This window comes from Sus scrofa, chromosome 1 (genome assembly GCF_054392235.1).
Source record: "Sus scrofa isolate SSC_HxYL_T2T_F1_AM1 chromosome 1, Sscrofa_HxYL_maternal_Yorkshire_Landrace_v2.0, whole genome shotgun sequence".
Lineage (NCBI taxonomy): Eukaryota > Metazoa > Chordata > Mammalia > Artiodactyla > Suidae > Sus > Sus scrofa.
The window spans coordinates 122,327,464-122,354,275 of record NC_139383.1 but is presented as its reverse complement, the minus strand read 5'-3'; the positions used below and the strand labels follow the sequence as shown (position 1 = coordinate 122,354,275).

Here is a 26,812-nt window from a genome sequence, read left to right as displayed (position 1 = left end):
GTCACTTTAAATTATTGACAAAAATTAGTTCAAAATGTTAAATGTGCCCTTTATTTAAGGTCTTATTTAACAGTGTGGTTTAATTCTATATTTAGCTCTTGCAGATTGTTAAATTTTGATAAGATATTAGGTAAGTTAAGGAAGATATCTTTCCACATATAAAAATATCATCTTTAAGTTGGCTTCTATTACTTTAAAAAAGAGAGAACTTTAAATTCATTGAGTTCCAGTCTCCTAGGAAACTTGGAAGCCACATGAAGTTGAGTTTTGGAAAGCAAAAGTTTTAAGTAATAGTAATATCTAAGAGTAGTTTCTAAATTTGAAGCTTTGTGAAAGTTGGTAGATTGATTACTTCAAAAAATATCAAGAAAGAAAGGTTGTGGAGGTTTGTTTTCCTTGAACATTTTTAAAACTTTTTATTGGCACTTTTCAGTTAACAGTAATTATTATACTTTCATTGGTGAAAGATATTGTTGAATGGTTTGATGATAGATTATTATTTTCCAAGCAAAACTTCTTCATAAAGAAAAGTTCAGGAGTTCCGTGGTGGCTCAGAAGAAACAAATCTAATATCCATGAGGCTTTGCTCAGTGGGTTAAGGATCTGGCATTGCTGTGAACTGTGGTGTAGGTTGGAGACACAGCTAAGATCTGGTGTTCCTTTGGCTGTGGTGTAGGCCAGTGATTGCAGCTCCAATTGGACCCCCTAGCCTGGGAACCTCCATTTACCGTGAGTGTGGCCCTAAAAAGACAAAAAATAAAAAAATTTTAAAAATAAAAACAGTAATCGACTCTCAAATTTGACAACCCCATTCAACTTTGCTAACTATCAGATGCCATTTGTTGGTTTCTGCACTGTCATTACGGTGTCCAGGACTGGTGGTCCTTTCTGGTCACTAAGGAGGAATTCTATACTTAGTCAAGATTTTGTAGAAGTCGTACTAGCATATATTTAATTTATATAGTAATTGGCTTTTAACAAAATTGTGTCTTAGTCCAGAAGAAAAAGAAAATATATTCAGTTATTGTTTTTTGTTCCTTTAAGAAATTCCTATACTTTGGTTTCAAAAGTTGCAAATCATCGTTTTATGAAAAATTCAAACCATACAGAAATTTGTAACACAAAAGGTAAAAGCTCCTAACCCAGTGCTATAAATCTCCACCCAACAGTATCAGTCCCAAACTAATGTATTTTTTAAAAATTTTCCTTATGTATCATAAATTGTTTTACAAAAAAGGATTGTATTATAACAGGCTTATTTGGAACCTACTTCTAAAAAGTTATAATTATATATGAACCTACCTCATTAAAATTTTTTTTAAATTTAGAACCTACCTCATTTTTAAAGGCTGCTTAGTAGTTTATTTTATGCATGTACCCTAATTATTTTTTCATTGAAGTATAATTTATTTATAATATTATATTGGTTGCAGATGTACAACATAGTCATTTACTATTTTTATAGAGTATACTGCATTTAAAGTGATTATAAGATAATGGCAATATTTCTCTGTGCTCTGTACAGTATATCCTTATTATTTATTTATTTTATATACAATAGTTAGTACTTCTTAATCCCCTACCCCTCCATCCTTCCCTCTCCCCCCTGGTAACCACTAATTTGGTCTCTGTATCTGTGAGTCTGTTTCTGTTTCATTTTATTCATTCGTTTTATTTTTTAGATTCCACATACAAAAGATAGCAGGATATACCCTAATTTTATTTTTGTTATAAAAAAATTAATGCTTGCCTTTTTTTTAAAAAAAAAGGAGTTCCTGCTGTGGCGCATGGATTGAGATGACTATAGTGGCTCTGGTTGCTGTAGAGGCAAGGATTTGTTTAATCTCTGGCTTGGCACAGTGGGTTAAGGATCTGGCATTGCCACAGATGTGGTGTAGGTCACATCTGTGGCTTGGATTCAGTCCCAGTCCTGGGACTTGTAAATGTTGCCAGTGCAGCCATGAAAAAAAAATTAAATTAAAAAAATAAAAATTTTAAAAAAGTAAAACATTTGAATTCACATTTTCCCTTTCATTTATACTCTTCTCTTTTGTACATGTAAGTGTACAGTTATTTATTTATTTATTTATTTTTGCTTTATACGGCCGCACCCAACGGCCATATGGAGGTTCCCAGGCTAGGGGTCTAATCAGAGCTGTAGCTGCCAGCCTACGCCAGAGCCACAGCAACGTGGGATCTGAGCCATGTCTGCAACCTACACCACAGCTCACAGCAACGCCAGATCCTTAACCCAGTGAGTGAGGCCAGGGATCGAACCTGCATCCTATCCTCTTGGTTCCTAGTCGGATTTGTTTCCACTGCACCATGACGGGAACTCCCCTTTTGTACTTTCTTAATAGAATATATTCTATGTAATAGATAATTAGCAGTCTCTTTACATCTCATATTTCATGTTGTAATGTAAATACCAGAGTCCAGGCTATAAATCTTAGACATTTATGCATTGTACCCTATAATTTGTAATTTTGCCTTCCTGACCAATTGAAACTGCCAGATACTCTTCAGGCTTGCCAGAATAGATACACACCATGATAATAATATAATCATGATTAGAGCAGTAAACTCTGTATAATATATTTAACTGTACCTGGTGTGTGTACATAGGAAATCTAAATGCTCCCTGTTTTTTTCTTTGATGACTAATACTTAGGGATTTTAGGGTACTTTAAACAAGACAAGAAAATCATTAAGTTCTATGAGTAACAGAAACCTCTTATTTGAGAAATAGTTACTGTCTGTTTTTCCAAAAGTAGAAATGTATTTAGTATTAGAAATTAGGGAGTAGAAACCTCCAGCTCCCCAAACTAATTCTCCATAGTAAAGAAGAGCCTGGAGTTACTTGCTTTCATTGGTTTTGTGCCAAAGAATCTTAGTCTTTTATTTCTGCGCTTTAAGGTACTCCAGGAAGTTGTATGCCCTTCTCTGACTCTAAGAATTTCATTTATTTCTAGTTATAAGGGAAGGACTTAAATATGTATGCCATATGTATGTAACTGCTCCTTTAGAAAAAGAATTAATAGTAACAGGCATTATGCCCTCTGCTAGGTACTCTTATTTAACCCTTAAGGCAATTTTATGAGGTAAATACTAATTGTCCCAATTTAATAGTGGAGAAACGGTATTAAGTAATATGCCCTAAGCTACACAGCTAGTCAGGGGTAGGAATCAAGACTTGAACCCAGATCTTTTTTTTTTTTTTTTTTTTTTTTTTTTTTTTTTTTTTTTGCTTTTTAGGGCCACATCTGCAGCATATGGAGGTTCCCAGGCTAGGGGTCGAATTGGAGCTTTAGCTGCCGGCCTACACCACAGCCACAGAAACACCAGATCCGAGCCACCTCTGCGACCTGTACAGTAGCTCACAGCAACACTGGATCCTTAACCCACTGAGTGAGGCCAGGGATCGAACCTGTAGCCTCATGGTTCCTAGTCACATTTGTTTTTGCTGCACCACAACAGGAACTCCTGAACCCAGATCTTTTTTTTTTTAATTTTTTATTTATTTTATTATTATTTTGTTGTTGTTGTTGTTGTCTTTTTTGCTATTTCTTGGGCCGCTCCTGCGGCATATGGAGGTTCCCAGGCTAGGGGAATAATCGGAGCTGTAGTTTTCGGCCTACGCCAGAGCCACAGCAACGCGGGATCCGAGCCGCGTCTGCAACCTACACCACAGCTCACGGCAACGCTGGATCGTCAACCCACTGAGCAAGGGCAGGGACCGAACCTCATGGTTCCTAGTCGGATTCGTTAACCACTGCGCCACGATGGAAACTCCCTGAACCCAGATCTTTTTAGTCACAAATGAATAACACCTTTGTTTGACTGTTGATTCCTTTTTGTCAGTGATCCCGCTTAAATGTAGGCAATCACCTTCCATGTTATTACTCAATATCCTTTGTGTGTTTCCCTTCCTCTTTCTTATAGTTCTTAGAGTTGCTATTACTTTTTTTGGTGGTTATTGTAATGCCTTCATTTTCTTTAGCTTCCTAGAATATTTTGAAGCTATTTTATGAGATTTTTTAGATTGATTGGTTGTTTTAAATTCAGACTTGCATTCATGCCTTGCAGGTCTCAGAGGGTCTCCTGGAGAGGCAAGGGTTGGCTGTAGCTCACCATGGGGGCCTCAGATTTCTTAGTCTTGAAAGCTCCCTTTAGGTGGTTATGTCAATCAACTAGTTCTCTTCTCCAAGTCATTTGAGGTCAAATTTGTACTGGGGGGTGGGATGGGGCACAAAGATTCTACATTAACTGAGTAAGCCTGAGCTGGGATAATCAACCCATGTGAACTCTAAGTGTAACATGCTTCTCAGTTCCCCTTTAACCTTTTAGCGGAGATACAGTGATCCTGGGCAGACCTCTTGTAAGACATCTTTCAAAGTCTAACAGTTCTTGGAGTTTCAGCTGTGGTGAAGTGGGATGGGTGGCATCTCTGCAGCACCAGGGTGCAGGTTCCACCCCTGGCCCAGCACGGTGGGTTAAAGGATCTGACGTTGCTGCAGTTGTGGCATAGGTCGCAACTGTGGCTTATATTTGATCCTTGGCTTGGGAACTCCATATGCTGTAAGGCGGCCAAAAAAGAAAACAATTAAAAAAAAAAAAAGCAAAAACCCAAAAATCTGACAGTTCTCAATTCTAGTGTACTGTATCTTCAGTGTACTATGCCTTCATTCTATTAATACCATGAGCAATAATATACAGAGCAACCCAGAATGAAGGGTATCCTTGAATCTCCTCACGTGGCTATCCCATGTCCAGTTCCTCTCAAGTCATTGTTTCTATGGAGATTTGTTTAGCTTGAAGAGTAAACATCTCTGGACTTCCCGTCATGGCTTAGTGGTTAACGAACCTGACTAGTATCCATTAAGATGCAGGTTTGATCCCTGGCCTCACCTAGTGGGTTAAGGATCCAGTGTTGCTGTTAGCTGTGGTGCAGATCGCAGATGCAGCTCAGATCCTGAGTTGCTGTGGCTCTGGCACAGATTGGCAACTCCAGCTCCAGTTTGACCCCTAGCCTGGGAACCTCTGTATGCCTCTGGTGCAGCTTTAAAAAGACCAAAAAAAAAAAAAAAAAAAAAAAAACCAAAAAAAAAAAAAAACGAGTAAACATCTCTGGATTTGGGTCTCAGTCTTTTCACTCTCCATGTAGATCATTCTTAATTCATTGACTTTGAAATGCAACCCTAAGACTAATCTGTGACTCTAGGAAATAATAGGATACTCCCATTTATATCAACAGAGAGCCATCCAGTGAAACTCTCTGTCCTCCTTTTTCTCTACCAGAGGGTTTCAAGATTGTACTTTGAAAAGTAAGGAGAAATTCTGAGGTGCTTAACACAGAACTATGAATAGGTCTACAGTGCTCTGGAGGACAATGGATAACAGAGAAATTTTGAAGGTGAAGAGAATTAGAATACTAATTTTCTGTGCTTTATAATTGAGAAAATTTCCCATTAACTTTTGCATAATTGGCATAGTAATTGTTTCATATAAATCCTATATGTCTCTTGTTAAATTTGATCCTGGGTATTAGGTCTTTTCACCTCTCTTGTGAGTAGTATATTCTTGTTATTCTTGTAATATTTTTCTAACTAGTTATTGTTTCTTTAAAGGAAAGTCATTAATTTTGGAGTATTATTTTGGTAAACATACATATGACTCTCCTCTCTTACTGTTCTCAGTGGTTTTCCTGTAGATCTCATCTGTTGATGTCTTCTGCAAATAATGACCAAAAAATCACCTCCTTTTTAATATTTATGTCCATTTCTTGTTCAAATGACTAGCCTTTCTAGAACAGTGTTATATAGTGATGAAAAGTATTTTTCCCTTGATTTTAATGGTAATGTCCATTAGTGTTTCACCATTAACCATTGTTTTTGACCCCTGAGTTGTGCAGGCCAGATAAAACAGTCTGTGACTGAATCCAGCCAGTTCTCTGGTTTGAATATTAATATTTTAACCTTGGACCTCGGTACTTTCAGAAACATTAAAAGTAGTCTGTTCAGAAACATTAAAAGTAGTCTGTACAGACTTTCTGGAAGATGAAGTACTTTCCTACTTAATACTTACTAGGAATTGAAAAGCAGCATGTAGATCAGGTTACCATTTTTATAAGGAAGAAAATCTCCTATTTCCCTACTGTTCTCTTTTGTGATCAATTTCTCTATTTTAAGGGCTTGTTGGACTCCCAGATAGAAGGTAAATGTCTTCTGTGGTTCTAGAGCTTCTGTAACTGAAATTGGGCCATGGTAAATGTTCAGAAAGTCAGACATTTTTATTATGTAATTTTGTTATTACTATTCTCATAATTCGTATTCTCCTCTTTCCTCTCTTAGTGATTGGTATCATCAATTCTTAGTAACCCAAGTGAGAAATAAATAAAATAACCTAAAATAAATAAACCTAAGTGAGAAGTAGTCGTTTTTTACTTTTATCCATTCATTCTTTTACTGATGAATCAGATTAAAAATATTCAGTGGGTGCCTGCTTTGTGCATTGGTAGAAGTCAGACAATGAATAGGACAGATAAAATTTCTGCTTTCTTGGAACTTGCATTCTAGTGAGGAGACTTGTACAGTATACAGTAAATAACAAGAGGAGTTCCCATTGGTACGGAACCCAGTGTAGTCTCTGTGAGGATGAGGGTTTGAGCCCTGGCCTTGCTCAGTGGGTTAAGTATCCAGCGTTGCCACAGGTTGCAGGGTAGGTCACAGATATGGCATAGGCCTGCAGTTGCAGCCCTGATTCTACCCCTAGCCTGCAAACTTGCGTATGCTACAGGTGCGGCTATTAAAAAATAAGTAAGATAATTTCATTTAATTGGCAAGCCAGTGACTTTACAAAAAACAGGAAGAGATACAAAGTGGTGGGGAAAAGAGATTGGTTCTTTAAATGGAGTGTGTTAGTCTAGGTCCTCTGAGAAACAGATGCCACAACAGGGTTAAATGTATAGGGATTTGTGTGTATGTATGTGTGATAAAATATACGTAATGTGAAATTTATTATTTTAACCATTTCAAAGTGTACAGTTTGATATTAAATACATTCACATTGTGGTATAACCATCAGCATTTATTACCATCCGTGTCCAGAAATTTTTTGTATTCTGCAACTGAAACTCTCTACCCATGTAACACTGTGGACCCTGGCAACCACCATTCTACTTTCTGTCATTTACGAATTTGACTACTCTAGGTACCTCATGTAGGTGGAATCATACTATTTAACCTTTTGTGACTGGTTTATCTCAGCATAATATTGTAGCATGTGTCAGGATTTCCTTCTTTTTAAGACCTTTTTTTTTTTTAGAGGAGTTATAGTTTTATAACAAAATTGAAAGGGAGATATAGCGATTTCTCATATATTTTCTGCCCCATGTTTGTATAGCCTTCACCGTTATCATCATTAATCACCAAAAGGTATGTTTTGTGTGTGTGTGTTTTCTGTTTGTTGTTGTTGTTGTTGTTATTTTCTTTTTTCTTTTTTTTTTGCTTTTTAGGGCCACGTGCAGCATATGGAAGTTTCCAGGCCAGGGGTCGAATTGGTGCTGCAGCTGCCAGCCTATATACTACAACCACAATCACAGCAGTGTAGGATCCGAGCTGCATCTTCAACCTACACCCCAGCTCACTGCAACACCAAATACTTAACCCACTGAGTAAGGCCAGGGGTTGAACCTCATCCTCATGGATACTATTCGGGTTTGTTTCCACTGAGCTGTAACAGGAACTCTGGTACTTTTTTTTTTTTAACCAAGAATGAGCCTAAATTGAATTATTGTAATCACTCAAAGAGTCATGGTTTACCTTAGGATTTATTCCTGGTGTTAATACATTCTGTGGGTTTAAACAAATATATAATGACATATATCATCATTATAGTAGCATAGTATTTTCACTACCCTAAAAGTCCTCAATGGTATTTCATTTTCCTCCCCACCGTCCTGCAACCACTGATCTGTCTATTGTCTTCATAGTTTTGCCTTTTCCAGAATGTTAATTAGTTGGAGTCATACACAATGTAGGCTTTTCAGATTGGCTTCTTTCACTTGATAATATGCCTTTAAGCCATGTCTTTTCATGGCTTGATAGATTCTTTCTTTTTAGCATTGAATAATACTCCACTGTCGGGATATGCTACAGTTTTATCCATTCACCTCCTGAAGGACATCTTGATTGCTTCCAAGTTTTGCTAATTATGAAAAAGTTGCTGTCAACGTCTTTGGGCAGGTTTTTGTGTGGATTTCTTCCTTAATTGTTAAAGCTGAATAATATTCCATTGTATGTATGCCATGTTTTGTTTATCATTTGATTTGTCAGTAGACACTTAGGTTATACTTCCACCTTTTGGCTATTGTTGATAATGCTGTTATGAACATGTGTGTGCACATATCTGTTCTTTAGCTTCCTGCCTTCTTGTTGGTATATACCCAGAAATGAAATTGCGAGGTTTTAATGGCAATTGTGGTTTTTTTTTTGAGGAGTTGTCATGACCTTTTCCACATGTACTGCACCATTTTATGTTGCCGCCATTAGTGCACAGGGGTTCCAGTTTCTCTACATTTTTTCCTAACACTTGTTTATTTATTTGCTTATTTTTTTCATAATATCCATCCTAATGGGTATGAAATGGTTTTGACTTACACTTCCTAATGGTTAGTGAAGTCATTGAGCATATTTTCATGTGCTTACTGGCCATATGTATCCCTTCTTTGGAGAAATGACTATTCAAGTCCTTTGTTAATTTTTAATTGGATTGTTTTTGTTGTTGAGTTCAAAGAGTTTTTTAATATATTCTTCATACCAGTCACTTATCAGATAGATGATATGCAAATATTTTCTCCTGTTCACTCTGTTGGTACTGTCCTTTCTTGCTTATGAAATTTTCACTATTCAGAATATGTAACAAAGCATACTGTCTGTATTATCTAGCTATAAGTAGTGGTTGTCATAAGGCATTTCAATAGTAGGGAAGAGAGTTCTGTCGGGCTCTTGATTTAATATTCTTAAACTGGCACAAAGTAAAATAAGTGTCAGTGAAAGAGAATTAAAAATTTAAAACATGCCCTAAGTATTATCCCTGTGGTACAGTATTATTTTTTCTATTTAATTTTATGGAAAAAGAAACAACATATTTCTAGTTCATTTTCTGAAAACCTCTAAAACTTTTATAGAAAATTCAAAGTTATCTTTTGAATTGCATTTAAAATCTTGTTCCTTTGGAGTTCTATAAAATTATCATTTGAGTTCCTGTTGTGGCACAGTGAAAACGAATCTGACCAGGAACCATGAGGTCGCAGGTTCGATCCCTAGCCTTGCTCAGTGGGTTAGGGAGCTGGCATTGCCATGAACTGTGGTGTAGGTAGGTCGCAGACGCAGTGTGGCTCTGCCTGTGGCTGTGGTGTAGGCCAGTAGCTGTAGCTCCAATTTGACCCCTAGCCTGGGAACCTCCATATGCTGCGGGTGTAGCCCTAAAAAGACAAAAATAAATAAATAAAATTATCATTTTTATCTAAAAATTTCACAATTGGAGTTCCCGTTGTGACACAGTAGAAACAGATCCAGACTAGGAACCACGAGGTTGTGGGTTCCATCTGTGGGTTAAGGATCCAGCGTTGCCCTGAGCGGTGATGTAGGTTACAGACGCAGCTTGGATCTGGCGTTGCTGTGACTGTGGCATAGGCCGGCAGCTGTGGCTCCAATTAGACCCCTAGCCTGGGAACCTCCATATGCCACGAGTGCGGCCCTGAAAAAAAAAAAAGCAAAAAAAAAAAATTTCAAAATTGAAAAATTGTGTTAATAATTTAAAAGTATTTGTATTTGTTGTTGGTAGTGAAGATTCATACTTATAGTGATGACTTTTTCTGAACTGGATCACAGTTTAGAAGGAGAGTTCCTGAAAGTTGTATTGGTAATCTTAATGGATTTTTACCCCCCCTTACTCTCATAATAGCTTAATTTATAATGTAAATTGTCAAATCCCAACCTTAATTTTTTTTTTTTTTTTTGCTTTTTAGGGCCGCACCTGCAGCATATGGAGGTTCCCAGGCTGGAGCTACAGCTGCCAGCCTACAGCACAGCCACAGCTATGCAGGATTTGAGCCTCGTCCATGACCTACACCACAGCTCACGGCAGCATCAGATCCTTAATCCACTGAGCAAGGCCAGGGATCAAACCTGCAACCTCATGGTTCCTAGTTGGATTCATTTCTGTTACACCATGACAGGAACTCCTTAATTTTTAATTTTAAAAGTTAGCCTTTTTAGGTGTTCCCTTGTGGCACAGTGGGTTAAGGATCTGGCATTGTCATTCCAGCAGCTTGGGTCACTGCTGTGTCATGGGTTTGATCTCTGGCCTGGAAACTTCTATAGGCTATGGGCACAGCCAAAAAAAAAAAGAAAGAAAAAAGAAAAAAAAGGTAGCCTTTTAAGCTATTTTTTTCATGCAAAATTTACTTCTAGTTTTGTATCCAACACTAATAGCATGAGTAATTGGTCTGCTGCCATTATGACATAGCAATAAAATGATCAGATCAAACCAGTACAAAGAGGGACTAGTATTGTGGTTTCAGAATTGAAACTGTATAATATCACACCATTCATAATGTGGTCAAAAAGATATATCTAGCACATACTTGCTTCCTTTGTAATTAGATCAGCCAATAATTTTTACAAAAGTAAGACGCAATCATGATTTTATCAAATAAAATAGTTCAGAACATTCTTCATTATTCCTTTTTGTTAGTTTTGTTGCTATTTATTTCTTTTCATGACCTTACTCTTCTTTTACTCAGTTCAAAAAGAGTATAATATGTATTTGTACTCCCTTGGTTGGAACATCTGGGGTGATATGGGATGTTAATTGTACATCTAAGGACTGCATGACATGATAATGCAGAGAACAGTTACCACACAGTATACCACTTCTCTCCCTTAATCCCTTCCCCCCTTCAGTTGGGCAGACAAAATTCACCAAAAACCAGAGCAGAGTTAAGCATAAAAGGATCATTATTTTGCCTTTGGGGCATAAACTGATGGAAAATAAATTAAGTTTAGTAAATTATGCTATGAATCACTTCTTTGTAAATTCACTTATGGATTCCAATTCTCAAAATTTATCTGTTCTTTTGGAAAGTTTTTATAGCCTCTCAGGATCTCCATTACCAAGATCCAGAGGGTGATTTAGTAATTCAGGATGAGTCTGAAACAATTTTTTTTCTTCAGCTTGTAAAGGCTATCACCAGAGACCCAACTCAGCACAATTCCTGGGAGACCCAGACTACTGGATCTTCCCCAGATTTTTTCAAATGACCTGATTCTTCTGATTATTTTGATGTGAATCAAAAGATTTCTGATGCTCAGAATTTTTTTTTTTTAAGGACTGCACCTGAGGCATATGGAAGTTCCCAGGCTAGGGGTCAAATTGGAGCTACAGCTGCTGGCCTACAACACAGCCACAGCCACACCAGATCCAAGCCACATTTGTGACCTACACCCCAGTTCACGACAACGCCGGATCCTTAACTCACTGAGCAGCGCCAGGGATGGAACCCGCATCCTCATGGATACTAGTCAGGTTTGTTACTTCTGAGCCACAAGGGGAATTCTGATGCCCAGAAATCTTGATACCTTCCCTCTTGACTTTTTAGCAACAGCTTTATCGAGATATAATTCACATACCATACAAATTTTCCATTTTAAGTGTACTGAAGTCATGGTTTTTAGAATATTCACAGGGTTGAACAACTGCCACCACAATCAATTTTAAAACATTTTCAGTTCACCATAAAAACCCTATACCTCAATCATCCTATTATTCCTAGCCCTAGATAATTTTAATTTATCTCTGCAGAGTTGCTTATTCTGGACCTTTTTTTTTTTTTGGCCACACCCACGGCATGTGGCAGTTCCTGGGCCAAGGATGGAACCTGTGCCACAGCGGCTACCCAAGCCACTTCAGTGACAATACCAGATCCTTAACCATCTGTGCCATAGGAGAACTCCTGGACTTTTTAAAATAAAAGGAATCTTAAAATATGTTGTCTCGTTTTTTTTTTTTTTTTTTTCTTTTGTCTTTTTTGTTGTTGTTGTTGCTATTTCTTGGGCCGCTCCCGCGGCATATGGAGGTTCCCAGGCTAGGGGTTGAATCGGAGCTGTAGCCACCGGCCTACGCCAGAGCCACAGCAACGCGGGATCTGAGCCGCATCTGCAACCTACACCACAGCTCATGGCAACGCCGGATCATTAACCCACTGAGCAAGGGCAGGGACCGAACCAGAAACCTCATGGTTTCTAGTCGGATTCGTTAACCACTGCGCCACGACGGGAACTCCATTGTCTCGTATTTTTAAGGTTCATATTATGTTGTGACATAAATCAGTACTTCTTTTTTTTTTTTTTTTTTTCATTTTATGGCCATAACATGGCATATGGAAGTTCCCAGGCCAGGGATTGAACCTGAGCTGCAGCTGCAGCAATGTCAGATCCTTTAATCCATTGCTCTGGGCTGGGAATTGAACTCACACCTCTGCAGCAACATGAGCCACTGCAATTGGGTTTTTAACCCAGTGCACCATGGCAGGAACTCCAGTACTTTTTTTTTTTTTAATGCTATTTTTGGGGCCACGCTTGTGGCACATGGAAGTTCCCAGGCTAGGGGTCAAATTGGAGCTGAACCTGCCAGCCTACACCACAGCCACAGCAATGCCAGATGTGAGCCACGTCTGCGACCTACACCACAGCTCACAGCATCACTGGATCCTTAACTCACTGAGTGAGCACAGGGACTGAACCTACATCCTCATGGATACTAGTCAGGTTTTAATCCAGTTAGCCACAAAGGGAACTCCTGGTACTTCATTTCTTTTGATTACTGAGTATTACTCCATTGTATGGATTTATTTATCAGTTGCTGCATTGTGTTGTTTACATTTTTTTTTTGGCTCTTATGACTAATGGTGCTATGAATATTTAGGTATCAGTTTTTGTGTGTATGTCTGTTTTCATTTCTTTTGGAGGTGAAGCACTTGATAGATCATTCGGTAACTCTGTATTTAATCTTTTGAGGAACTTCCAAACTACTTTTACAAGGTGTGCACCATTTTACATGTCCACCGTCAATGTTTGAGGGTTTAATTTCTTTACATCCTTCCCAACACTTGTTATTATCTGTATTTTTTATTATAATCATCCTTGTGGGGCCCCTTGAATTTTATATCACATATACCTGCACTTTATTGTTGTGACTTACTTTTTCTTGCATTTAATTATGGTGATCCTTGTCTGACCGGCTGCCTCTTATAATTTGCTTATTGCTCTACCCATGTGTTTTACCCATCTTTTTGTTCCTCCTCTATACTAATCCTGCTAACCTCCAGACAGGGCTGATCTTAGATACATCACCACATGCCCCTGAAGAAGACAGAGGTTTTGATAGCTTCATATAGAAATAGGCCGTTTCATTTTTTTAATTACTGTCATCTATTTATATATTCGATAATAGTTATATACTAAAATACATTTGGGAGAGTTGTGAGGTTGTTTATTCCTGTAACTGTCATTTGTGGAGAAGTTAAAAACTTGCTACTAAATATCTTTTTTTTCCTTTTTTTTTAGGAAGTGATTTACTAAATACATGTTAAAAATAGAAAAATAATCTGTGGTGTTAGAAGTCAGGATAGTGGTTACAGCTCTTGGACGGAGTGACTGGATGGGAATTTCTGGAGTGCTGGTTATCCTATGTTTCTCGATCTTAGAGCTAGTTAAATAGATGTGTTTTCTTTGTGAGAATTCTTCTGGCTATAAACTTAGAATGTTTGTGTCTATGTTACACTTCAATAAAAACTTAAAATTTTTAACATTGTTTAAATTATTTTTTGTTACTAGTGAAGGTTTTTGTCACATTAAATAAGTACATTCCATTTTGAGTCCTGATATGTTCCATTTTATATTATCACCATTCTTGTGTACATTGTATTGATGTAGATCCTTTAATTTCAAGTTCTCTTGTTCTTCATCTCATAATTTCAGAGATTTAATGATTTAGCTTCTTTGATTAGCTGTAGAAAACTTGCCTTTTTTTGTTTTGTTTTTTGTTTTTTTTTTGTGTTTTTGCTTTTTATTTTTTTTTTGCTTTCTTTTAGGGCCACACCTGTGGTATATGGAAGTTCCCATGCTAGGGGTTGAATTGGAGCTGCAGCTGCTGGCCATAGCCACAACCACAGCGACTTGGGATCCAAGCCACATCTGTGACCTATACCACAGCTCACAGCAATGCCGGACCAGCCATAGCCACAACCACAGCGACTTGGGATCCAAGCCACATCTGTGACCTACACCACAGCTGACAGCAATGCCGGATCCTTAACCCACTGAGGGAGGCCAAGGATCAAACCCAGATCCTCATGGATAGTAGTTGGATTCGTAACCGCTGCACCATAGAGGGAATTCTGAAAGTTTTATTTATTTATTTATTTATTTGTCTTTTTGCCATTTCTTGGGCCTCTCCTGTGGCATATGGAGATTCCCAGGCTAGGCGTCGAATCGGAGCTGTAGCCACTAGCCTACGCCAGAGCCACAGCAATGGGGGATCCGAGCCGCATCTGCAACCCACACCACAGCTCATGGCAACGCCGGATCCTTAACCCACTGAGCAAGGCCAGGGATGGAACCTGCAACCTCATGGTTCCTAGACGGATTTGTTAACCACTGAGCCACGATGGGAACTCCTGAAATTTTGATTTTTATGTTCTGCTGTGTTGCTTTAACTGAATGGTCTTTAGCAACTCAGTGTTGCTCTTCCTATATGTATCTAAAACTATAAAATGCAGTAGTTATACCTGCTGTCTCTTGGTGAGTTCAGATCTTTAATTAGAGAATTGAGTAGTATGAAGGAAAGAACTATGAAGTAGAAGCTATATTTTATTAGTTTATTATGTATAGTAATCCACCTAACATAGTAACTGTGTAGATGTATGTAAAGTATTTAATATAATTATCACTTTAAAATGTAATACTGAATGAAAAATGTTGACTAATCAAAGTCTTTGGAATTCTAATCCTTTCATTTATTTTTACTATATTAGGTTTTAGAGAAATTGTTTTGATTTTGACCGAATATGTTATGTTGCCAAAGTTAGGAAGGTGCAGATTAAGATCAGTTTTTGGTTGATAGAAGTTTTTAAGTAGGCTTGTGTTCTATAATCTTTACTATAGTTCTAAAAATTGGATATATGGTAAGAGGTATTAGGGGAAAATGTTTTTAAGAATAGTAAAGTAACTCATGATAGTAATTTTATATCCTGATGAAGAAAAGGCAATTCTGTCCTATTTCAGGGATATTCTCAGTGGAATCTGAGAACTCTTTAAATAGTATAATAAAACACATTAACAATCTTTTTTAATATCTAATTGTGTTTTCTAGGCCTTCCTTAAAGTTTCCCATGTCTCAATGGACTCCTGAATATAACAAGCTCTATACCATAAAAGTGGATATGAAGAGTGATATTCCTTCTGATGCACCAAAGACACAGGAGAGTCTGAAAGGGATCCTCTTGCATCCAGAGCCCATTGGGGCAGCCAAAAATTTTCCTGCAGGAGTTGAGATGATTAATAGTAAAGTGGGGAATGAATTTTCTCATTTGTGTGATGATTCTCAAAAGCAAGAGAAGGACATGAATGGTAACCAACAAGAGCAAGAAAAAAGTGTTGTGAGGAAAAAACGCAAAAGCCAGCAGGCTGGCCCTTCGTACATGCAAAATTGTGCTAAAGAGAACCAGGGAATATTAGGATTGAGACAACACTTAGAAACACACAGTGATGAAGATAATGATTCCTCCTTTAGTGATTGTCTTTCTTCTCCTTCGTCTAGTCTTCATTTTGGAGATTCTGATACTGTGACTTCAGATGAGGATAAAGAAGTCTCTGTAAGACATCCCCAGGCAATTTTGAGTGCTAAAAGTAGAACTCATAGTGCACGGTCCCAAAAGTGGCCTCGGACTGAGACAGAATCCGTTTCGGGATTATTAATGAAAAGACCCTGTTTTCATAGCAGTTCGTTAAGGAGACTTCCATGCAGAAAGAGATTTCTAAAAAATAATTCCTCCCAGAGGACACAGAAACAAAAAGAAAGGATATTAATGCAGAGGAAAAAACGAGAAGTGTTAGCCCGAAGAAAATATGCATTGCTCCCCAGTTCTAGTAGTTCCAGTGAGAATGACCTCAGCAGTGAATCCACTTCCAGCTCATCAACTGAAGGAGACGAAGATTTGTTTGTTTCTACCAGTGAAAACCACCAAAACAATCCAACTGTTCCCTCAGGTAAAAACTTTGTTTCTTAGGTTGAGCAAAGCATGGAAGCTGTTGCATTTTGTTATTTTCTTCTACGTTTTAGTGATTTCATTGTATTTAAAAGGAATATGAGGCTCTACTTTTATTTTTTAAGCCATATAAATAAATGACTAACTGTAGTATTAAAACATGGCCCCAATTCTAAGATACAAATTTTTTAATTTTGTAAAATTTCAAATAGAAAATTTAAACATTTTCTATTTTCCTGACAAAAATAAAGCAAGAGAGGGTTTTTTTTTTTTTGAAAAAATTTCTGTTTTATATATATTTGATTATATTTTGTGAGTTTATGGATTATGGTACAATTTTTTCCCCTGTAGTGCTTTTTTAGTATGATTAACTTTTATGAGTACTTTTTCAGAAATCTATGTGATGGGTTTCTTTTGCATTCAGCTATAGTAGGAACTACAGTAAAAACACTGTCACTAAAAAAGATATTTTTCCTTTAAGTGGGAAAATTATTGTTATTGTTAACTGTTTCCTTGTCATGTTTGTTCATTATAACTGAAAAATGATTTCACGTATTTGAGAGGTAACTTTTATTCTAATACTAGAACACAAACTTTTAGTCTTGACAGTATTCAGTAGAGTATGATTAATCATTTAAAAATGAATTGATAGATGATTAACTTGAATGTACTCCCCACCACAGTAATTACATTTAACTAGAATAAGTTTATGTATACTCTCTGAAGTCTAAGTATATTCCATATATACATACCATTTTTACAGTTTGTAGTGTAAGGTGATGAAATGAGTATTGAGGAGTGAAGTCTGAACTGAGGGAAAAGATTACTTTTTTTATCAAAGTATAAGGAAAATGGGGGTTGGGAGAGCTTTTTAAAGGGCTACGGTCGTGGTTTCTAGTATTGACACAGAGCTTTCCCAGGCCTGTTGAGGGTAAAACCTACTGATTTGTTGTGCAGAGATGCCATTTATCACTCTTTGCTCCTTCTATGTTGGGTCCTTTCTTTTTCCAAGATTACTTTTCTTCTTCCATGTTTATTTTTCTGTCCTTGTTAGAACGCTGAAAGCAGTAACTTTGTTCCTAATTTTAGTTTTAGCTATGTGTAGTTCATTTTTTTTAACCTACGCAAATGTTTGTCTTAAGAAAAAAGAGTTCATTGAGGAGTTCCTGTTGTGGCTTAGCAGTTATGAGCCCAGCTAGTATGCATGAAGATGCAGGTTCGATCCCTGGCCCTGCTCAGTGGGTTAAGGATCCAGTGTTTCCATAAGCTGTGGTGTAGGTCACAGACTCAGCTCAGATCTGGCATTGCTGTGGCTGTGGTTTCGCCCAGCAGCTGCAGCTCAGATTCTACCCTGAGCCTGGAAAAGTCCATGTGCCTTGAGTGCGGCCCTGAAAAATCACAAAACAAAACAAAAAGAGTTCATTGAGATCACGTACAGCTACAGCAACCATTCTCCGAGGTTTCTTGAGAAAGAGGGAGGTGTCTTGCTTAATTGTCACACAATGAATGTGAAGGCTCTGGTTTTGGGAGTAGGAGCAGCAGAGGGAATTTCTTCTTGAAATTAGTGAAGCAGGGTGGTTGGTGAGGTAAAGCAAAAGTTCCAAAATGCTATTATTTGTAGGAAGCATGAGAATAGAATAAATAGAGGCCAGGATCTAGGAAGAAAGAAATTCATAGATCATCAAGTATTCAAGATAAATGCAAACTTTGTAATTCATTTTAAAATCTTGTCTGATACTTACTATAGCACGTTTTTAAAACAATTTTTTTAACTGTTTTTCTTGGAAGAATTATTTTCAGGAATTACCCTCGTTTGTCTCTGGAAGTACAAATGTAAAAATTGAAGCCAAGTCTTCTGGTTTCTAGACCAGGATTTTTTAAACTAGGTTTTGTTTTTAATAATGATTTAATAATAACATTCATCTGTTGTAGAACTTTAAAAGTACTAAAAAATATAAAATAAAAAGTAAATGTTTACCTCTTCTTCTTAGATCCCAGTCTTACTAGCCAGAAGTAATCAGTTAGCAGTTTCTTATCTCCTTCAGAAAATGTGAAAGTATGGAGTTCCTGTCGTGGCGCAGTGGTTAACGAATCCGACTAGGAACCATGAGGTTGCGGTTTCCATCCCTGCCCTTGCTCAGTGGGTTAAGGATCCAGTGTTGCCGTGAGCTGTGGTGTAGGTCACAGATGCGGCTCAGATCCCGTGTTGCTGTGGCTCTGGCATAGGCTGGCAGCTACAACTCCGATTGGACCCCTAGCCTGGGAACCTCCATATGCCGCGGGAGCGGCCCAAGAAATGTCAAAAAGACAAAAAAAAAAAAAAAAAAAAAAAAAGAAAAGAAAATGTGAAAGTATATGTAAATATAAATAGGTAATGTGGGTTTAAAAAATACTGGTATGTGTAGTTATCTCACTTTTCAAAATCAGCTGCATAGTTTTCCCTTTTTATGGATGTTCCATAATTTATTTAACCAGCTTTTGTTGATGAGTATTTGCTGCATTGAATAGCCTTCTACATGCATTTTTACACATCTAAGCGAGGTTATCTTAAGGAATAATTTTTTAAAACATGCCAGGTGCATTGTAAATCAACTATATTCTAATTGAAAAATTGAAAAAAAATATACCAGGTAGTATATGCATTTAAAAATTTGCTAGCTATTGTTACCAGAATGCCCTCCAAGGAATTTGCTTCAAGTTCCTTTACCACCCAACAGTGATGGTGTCGTGATAGTAAAAATACCTAGCATTTGTTGGGCAATTACTCTGTGCTAGTAATGTTTTAAGTGTTTTGTGTGTATTCTCTTTTAATCCTCGCAGCACCCTTAGGAGCTGGATTTTGTCGTTATCACTTCATATCATAGATGAAGCGTTTAGAAAATCATTTTAGAATGATTCATATTCAGAACAGTTAAAGTATTTTGTATTGTCAAGAAATTTTAATGCTCTCAAAAAATTGGCTTCCTTAGATTCTTGAGAGTTAGGGTTTTCTTCTAGATACATTTCTTTTTTTTCCCTTTTTGTTTTTATGGTTGCACTTGCAGCATCTGGAAGTTCCCAGGCTAGAGGTTGAATCAGAGCTACAGCTGAGGCCTATACCAAAGCCACAGCAATACCAGATCCGAGTCTTATCTTCAACCTACACTTCACCATGTGGCAATGTCAGATCCTTCCTTAACCCAGTGAGTGAGACTAGGGATTGAACCTCACAGAGACTACTTTGGGTTCCTAACCTGCTGAGCCACATATTTCTAGTGCTGGCTTCAGACATATTTCTAGTGCTGGCTTTCTAACTCCAAGTCTAGTATGTTACTGTATGTGTTATGAATTACCAAATGACCGGAATATCTCAAATTTTACTTAGATTATATACTGAACTTTAATAATATGATTTGTGTGGATGGATATGCTATAGAGCTACTGGGACAACATTTTCATACAGTATCCATTGCTTTAGTGAATTGATGGAAAGAATGTTTTACATGCTAAATATTTTGTAATACCATCAAACTCTCTAAGGCAAAACAGTTATAGATAGTTAATGGGATTTACCAGATTATCTAAGAATGAGTTATTTAAGTCAGTACTTTACATTGTATAATAAACATTAATTCCTTGTTCATGTATCAATTGTAGATTTTTGGTTTGCAGTTACTCTGAAGTTTTGATCTAAGAGCCTAAATGTATATGAGATTGTTTTACGTTGTTGTTCTCTTAATTGCAAGTTCATCTCCAGTGTCCTGCATTTGTACTCACCTCTTCTCATGATTTCTAATTTTGGTGGTATAACTGTGCATGGATGATTTCGTATCTTTACTGTATATATACCTTTACTGGTGAGCCTTGTCATTTGTGGAATTTTTGTTTCCTGTTGCTGTTTTGTCTTTTCTGCCTAGAGAAGTTCCTTTATATTTGTTGTAAGGCCGGTTTAGTGTTGCTGAATTCTCTTAGCTTTTGCTTATCTGTGAAGGTTTTGCTTTCTCCTTCAAATCTGAATGAGAGCTTTGCTGGGTAGAGTAATCTTGGTTGGAGGTTTTTTCCTTTCATCACCTTAAGTATATCATGCCACTCCCTTCTGGCCTGCAGAGTTTCTGCTGAAAAGTCTGCCAATAACCTTATCAGGGTTCCCTTGTATGTTACTTGTTTCTTTTCCCTAGCTGCTTTCGAGATTTTCTTTTTGTCTTTAATTTTGGTCAGTTTGATTAATATGGGTCTTGGAGTATTCCTTCTTGGGTATGTTTTATATGGTACTCGTGCTTCCTGGATTTGAGTGAGTGGTTCCTTTCCTATGTTAGGGAAGTTTTTGGCTATTATCTCTTGGAATATTTTTTCTGTCCCCTTCTCTCTCTCTTCTCCTTCTGGCACCCCTGTAATACGGATGTTGGTGCGTTTCACGTTGTCCCAGAGTTCTCTGAGACTCTCTTCATTTGTTTTCAATCTTTTTTCTCTTTTCTGTTCCACATCCATAATTTCCACTAATCTGTCCTCCACCTCGCTTATTTGTTCTTCTGCCTCCTGTATTCTGCTGTTAGCTGCTTCTAGTGAATTTTTTATTTCAGTGATTGTATTTTGCATCTCTTCTTGTTTAAGTTTTATATCTTGTATGTCTTTGGTCAGTGTTTCCTATAAGTTATCCATCTTGCCTCCAGTTTATTTCCAATGTCTTGCATCATCTTTATCATCAACAATCTAAAGTCTTTTTCCTGGATGCTGAGAATCTCATTGCTTAGCTGATTTTCTGGGGTTTTTCCTTTTTCCCTCATCTGAGTTATAGTTCTCTGTCTTTTCATTTTTATACGTTTTTGCTATGGTGACCTTTTTACAGATAATAGAGTTGTAGCCTCTGTTACTTCTGGTGTTTGCCCCTCTTGTGGCTGAAGTCAGTATGGGGGCTTGCTGTAGGCTTCCTTATGGGAGGGGCTGATGCCTGCCCCCTGGTAGGTGGAGCTGATTCTACTCCCTCTGGTGGGTGGGGCTTAGACTTTAGATGGGATTAGAGGCATCTGTGTGCCTGGGGGGGGTCTTTAGGTAGCCTGTTTACTGAAGGGCGGGGCTGTTTTCCCAGGATGTCCTCCAAGAACTGCAGTCAGGTTTGACCCAGATTCCTATGGAGACCTCACTCTGCCCTGGGACCCAGTGCACGTGAAAGTCTGTGTGTGCCTTTTAAGAATGGGGTTTCCGTTTCCCCGAGTCCTGCGGAGCTCCTGTGCACAAGCCCCACTGGCCTTCAATGCCAGATGCTCCAGGGGCTCTTTCTCCCAGTCCTAGATCCTTGCACGTGAGGGTTTGATGTGGGGCTCAGAACTCTCACTCCTGTAGGTGAGTCTCTGTGAGCCAGTTAGTTTTCAGTCTGTGGAGCTTCCCACCCCAGAGGTATGGGGTTGTTTATATTGTGAAATCACCCCTCCTACCTCTTGACATGGCCTCCTCTTTTTCTTCTGGAGTAGGGTATCTTTTTTAAGGTTTCCAGTCCATTTGGGTGAAGATTGCTCAGGCTTTAGTTGTGAATTTTGTTGTTTTTAGGAGAGAAGTTGAGCTCCAGTCCTTCTATTCTGCCATCTTAATCCTCTCTCAAATAATATTTATTTATTATTCACAGAGTTATGTACCTTAGACATCAGTAACTTGGCAATTACTGGAACTACTTTTTAAGTCATTAAGCAGTTTTCAGGATTGTCATCCTCATCATCTTTATGTGAGATATAGTGCTTGCTGACTCCATGAGTGATGCAGTTACTGGAAATTTTATCCCAAACTACAGATACAATTTTTACTTATATTTTGACTGGTGAATCACTATTTCACAAGTTTTTTTGGTTTTGATTTATATCTATTAGCTGTGTATTTTATTTACAGCTTTAAAAAATGTATTCTAGGAGTTCCAGTCGTGGCGCAGTGGTTAACGAATCCGACTAGGAACCATGAGGTTGTGGGTTCGGTCCCTGCCCTTGCTTAGTGGGTTAACGATCCAGCATTGCCGTGCGCTGTGGTGTAGGTTGTAGACGCGGCTCGGATCCCACGTTGCTGTGGCTCTGGTGTAGGCCTGTGGCTACAGCTCCGATTGGACCCCTAGCCTGGGAACCTCCATATGCTGCAGGAGCGGCCCAAGAAATAGCAAAAAGACAAAAAAAAAAAAAAATGTATTCTATAGCTATATATTCATATTTTCTGACTATACTCCATACTTGTGTTTTACAAGTTTGCTTAAGAAAATGATCAGACCTTGGAATTTTAAATTCTTAACACTAGAAATTATATCTAAATCTGTGAATATTTTTCTTCCTTTTCCAAAAATAACATTGATAAGAGTTTTTGTTGTTATTTTATTATCTTTACATGGGAATTTTGACACATAAAATATATAAGTATACAATGAACTCCCACATATTCATAACATGCTTCATTTTTCAATATTCTGACATTCATACTTCATCTCTCACCACTCACTTTTTTCTGGAGAATTTCAGAACAATTTCTAGACATCATGCTGTTTAATTTGTTTTGTACACTACATATTTCCTGCTGACTGGTAGATCTAAAAGCTTGATTAGATTCACGTTCACTTCAGCAGCACTTCCTTGGTGGTGCTTTTGTACTTTCTCTTGCATTACACATTAAAATTAATAAGAGTGTTCAAATGGTGTCTTTCTGATCCTTCCACGATAAAATTCCCCATCATCATTTCATTTATTACTTTTATCAGCTTTGATGGTTTTGCCTAGATCCATTATTTCATTAGGGATTGCAAAATACTAACTTTCTAAATCTGTTGTTTTGTTACTTTTATTAACTGAGGTTCCTTTATAAGAAGGAATTCTTCCTACATCAATTAATTGGTTACTCTGAAATGCAGGTTATACAAGAAAAGTAAGATAAATGCTTGAGTCTTTACCTTCATTTACCATATTTCAGAATAAACAAGGAGTATTCAAAGAGGTTTTTCATTTTCAAATGTCATTTTGAACTCACAGATTTTAGAATAGTTGATGTGTTGCAATCTTTGTATTATTTTTGATGTTCAAATAGTTTCACCTTTGGCTAGTAGAAGCATCTTCAAGTTGGGTCTGATATATCCACTGAAAGTTTAGGATTAGGGTTTTTATGTAAGCTTGTGTTTTATTTTTGGATCTCTTTACATTTAGGTTGAGAAAATCTTGATTCTTAACAGTATTGGTATTTACTGTTTTGTTTTATTGTTTACAGAGTATAAATACATATAAATGAACATTCAGAAATAAATATAAATGATAATTTGGGGGGGGGGGTGCTGCACATGCAGCATATGGAGGTTCCCAGGCTAGGGGTTGAATTGGAGCTACAGCTGCTGGCCTAGGCCATAGCCACAGCAACATCAGATCCAAGCCCTGTCTGCGAGCTACACCACAGCTCACAGCAATGCCGGATTCTTAACCGACTGAGCAAGGCCAGGGATCAAACCCAAAACCTCATGGTTCCTCGTTGGATTTGTTTCCGCGGCGCCACTAAAGGAACTCTGTAAACGAATAAAGTTTATAATTAGTACTAACAGTAATTCTGTTGAATATAAGATTTTTTTATGAGGTTCCTATTTTGCTCTAGGCTAGTTTTCTATGTGATTATGCCACCAATTGTTTGTTTGTTTTGTTTGTTTGGGCTGTGCCCATGGCGTGTGGAAACTCCTGGGCCAGGGGTTGAAATTGTGCTGCAGTAGCAACCTGAGCCGCTGCAGTGACAATCTCAGATCCTTAACCTGCCACAAGGAAACTCCTGTGTTACCAATTTTTTATGTATTTAGAATCGTTTGTTTTGTGGTTGTTGCAGGTTTCCTTCCTTCCTTCCTTCCTCCCTCCCTCCCTCCGCACCTACAGCATATGGAAGTTCCCGGGCTAGGGGTCAGATTGGAGCTGTAGCTGCTGGCACTCGAAACAGCAATATTGGGATCTGAGCCGTGCCTGAGACCTACACCGCAGCTCATGGCAACGCTGGATTCTTAACCCACTGAGCAAGGCCAGGGAGTGAACCTGCATCCTCATGGGTAGTAGTCGGATTCTTTTCTGCTGCACCGCAACAGGAACTCCCTAGTTTTGGGGGTGTTTTTGAAACATTTTATTAGGGTATATTGAATTTACTTACCATAAAATCCATCCTTTTTTTTTTTTTCTTTTTATGGCCACACCCACTGCATATGGAAGTTCCTGGGCTAGGGAGCTGCGAATCAGAGCTACAGCTAAGGCCAGGAAGCCTACGCCACAGACAAAGCAACATCCATTCCAAGCCACGTCTGCACCCTACATTGCAGCTTGAGGCAACAGTGAATCCTTAACCCGCTGAGCACAGCCAAGAATCAGACCTGTATCCTCATGGAGACAATGTTGGATCCTTAACCTACTGAGCCTCAATGGGAACTCAATTCATTCATTTTAAGTATACAATTCAGTGATTTTTAGTAAATTTAGAGCTGTGTAACCATTTCCACAGTACAGGTTTAGAATATTTCTATTAGTCCTCAAAGGTTTTCCCCCCACACTTATTTACAGTTAATTTCTTTCATGCTCTCGCTTCCTCACACAATTTCTATCTATTGCTGTCTCTATAGACTTGCCTTTTCTGGTCATTCATATAAATAAAATAATAGCAATATGTGGTCTCTTGTGTCTGGCTTCTTTCACTTACCATGATTTTTCAAGGTTCATCTATGTTGTAGCAGGTATCAGCAATTGGTTTCTTTCTATTTATTATTCAGTTCCTTTATAGTATCCCATTGTATGGATATGCTACATTTTGTTTTTTGTTTTTTGTTTTTTTTTTTCTTTTTCGGCTGTTCCCATGGCATGCAGAAGTTTCCAGGCCTGAGGTCAAACCTACATCACAGCAGTAATCAGAGCCACGGCAGTGACATTGCCAGATCTTTAACCTAATGAACCACCAGGGATCTCCACATTTTGTTTACCCATTTGTCAGGTGATAGACATTTAATTGTTTCTGGTACTTGACTATTGTGAATAATACTGCTATGAACATTTGGGTACAGATTCTTTGCATATATGTTTTCGTTTTTGTTGGACAGATAACCCAGTAGAAGAGTCCTGAAGGAAATTCAAAGTTTTTCAAGGTCAAGGTTGTTAAAATTTTGGTTACTTTGTGATTGCACAAGACAGAAGCAGTAGCAAAGGCAGTAAGTAGCAGGGAGATGCTTTTGATAATAACTAGCACCAACTAGTTATGGCATGGTGATAATACTTTATATAGAGACTGAGTTTGGAATTGGAATTAAGTGTTAATTCCAAATTCGCTTACATTTGCTTGACAAGTCATTTAGACTTCTGAAGTTTAAGTTTCTTTATGGAGCTAGACATGCAGAATATTCTACATGGGACAAAGTATGCGCTCACAAATTGGAAGCTAGTCTTGTTATTGGCAATGTGTTGGACTTAAGGCACAGGGAAACCAGGATTACCAGCATTTTTCTTTTTTAGTTCCTGAAGAATTGTCAGAGAAGCTGTTGTTTTTATAAACATTGTTACACCACCCAGGCTGTTACATTTTACTTTCCTCATGACATACTAAAAAGTACATACAGCAGGAGGGGTTCCCTTTATTGCTCAGCTGTAGGGAACCCGACTAGTATCCTTTTGAGGATGTGAGTTTGATCCCTGGTCTCACTCAGTGGGTTAAAGATCCAGTGTTGCCATGACCTATGGTGTAGGTCGAAGACATGGCTCAGATCCTGCATTCCTGTGGCTGTGGCATAGGCCGGCAGCTGCCGCTCTGATTCGACCCCTGTCACAGAGGGTTAAGGATCCTACATAGCCGCAACTGTGGTTCAGATTTGATCCCTGGCCCAGGAACTTTCATATGCTGTGGGTATGGCCAATAAATAAGTAAATAATTTTCACTCTAGAGATTCCAAAATTTTGCCTATTATGATTGTTATATGATTTTATGTATTCAAGTTTTGCTTGTAAATGTTCCTTTTAGAAAATTGATGTTTAACTGATAAAATAGCAGTGCCTAAGTGAGTTATTTATATAACTTGTAGCTATACAGTCTCTGTGTTCATAAAAAATTATATAAATTGAATTTTAATGCATTAACAAAGCTTGCTTTGTATCATTTATCATTGTTACTTCAAAATGTTACATTTACATTTATCTTTGCTTAACTATGTAAAAGGTGCTTAATGATGTTAGGTGATATTTTTTACAGACTTGTAAAGAAATTTCATGTCTACACACATGGAGAAAAGTCACTAATAGAGTTCATACGCAGATGTAGCTTTTCTACATGTAAAGTGATGATGTCCAGTTGGTGGGTTACAAGAAGGGAAATTTAAAAAAATCCATGATGCTTTATTTTGATATATAATGCTGTTTTAAATATATGATTGCCTGTGTGCTCTTATTTTAATCTATATTGTGCATGTAATTATGAATAATTAGAAAAGTAATTTGGAAATTGAATTGAGAATATTAAGTAGCCACGTGAGTGCTGATATTTTGTTTT

At 37.7% G+C, this 26,812-nt stretch overlaps 1 protein-coding gene across 20 annotated transcripts in view; it reads left to right on the top strand.

Annotated features, from left to right (window-relative positions):
• The window catches only part of RNF111 (ring finger protein 111), a 98,569-nt gene that overhangs the window by 31,019 nt on the left and 40,738 nt on the right, over window positions 1-26,812 (top strand). For all 20 annotated transcript variants that reach the window (XR_014810415.1, XR_014810426.1, XR_014810424.1 and 17 more), the window contains exon 2: window positions 15,436-16,331. Coding sequence is in view for 16 of the 20 variants with exons in the window: in XM_013992927.3 (XP_013848381.1) it covers window positions 15,455-16,331 (877 nt within the window). In the remaining 4 variants the exon portion in view is untranslated. The remainder of the gene's footprint in view (window positions 1-15,435; window positions 16,332-26,812) is intronic.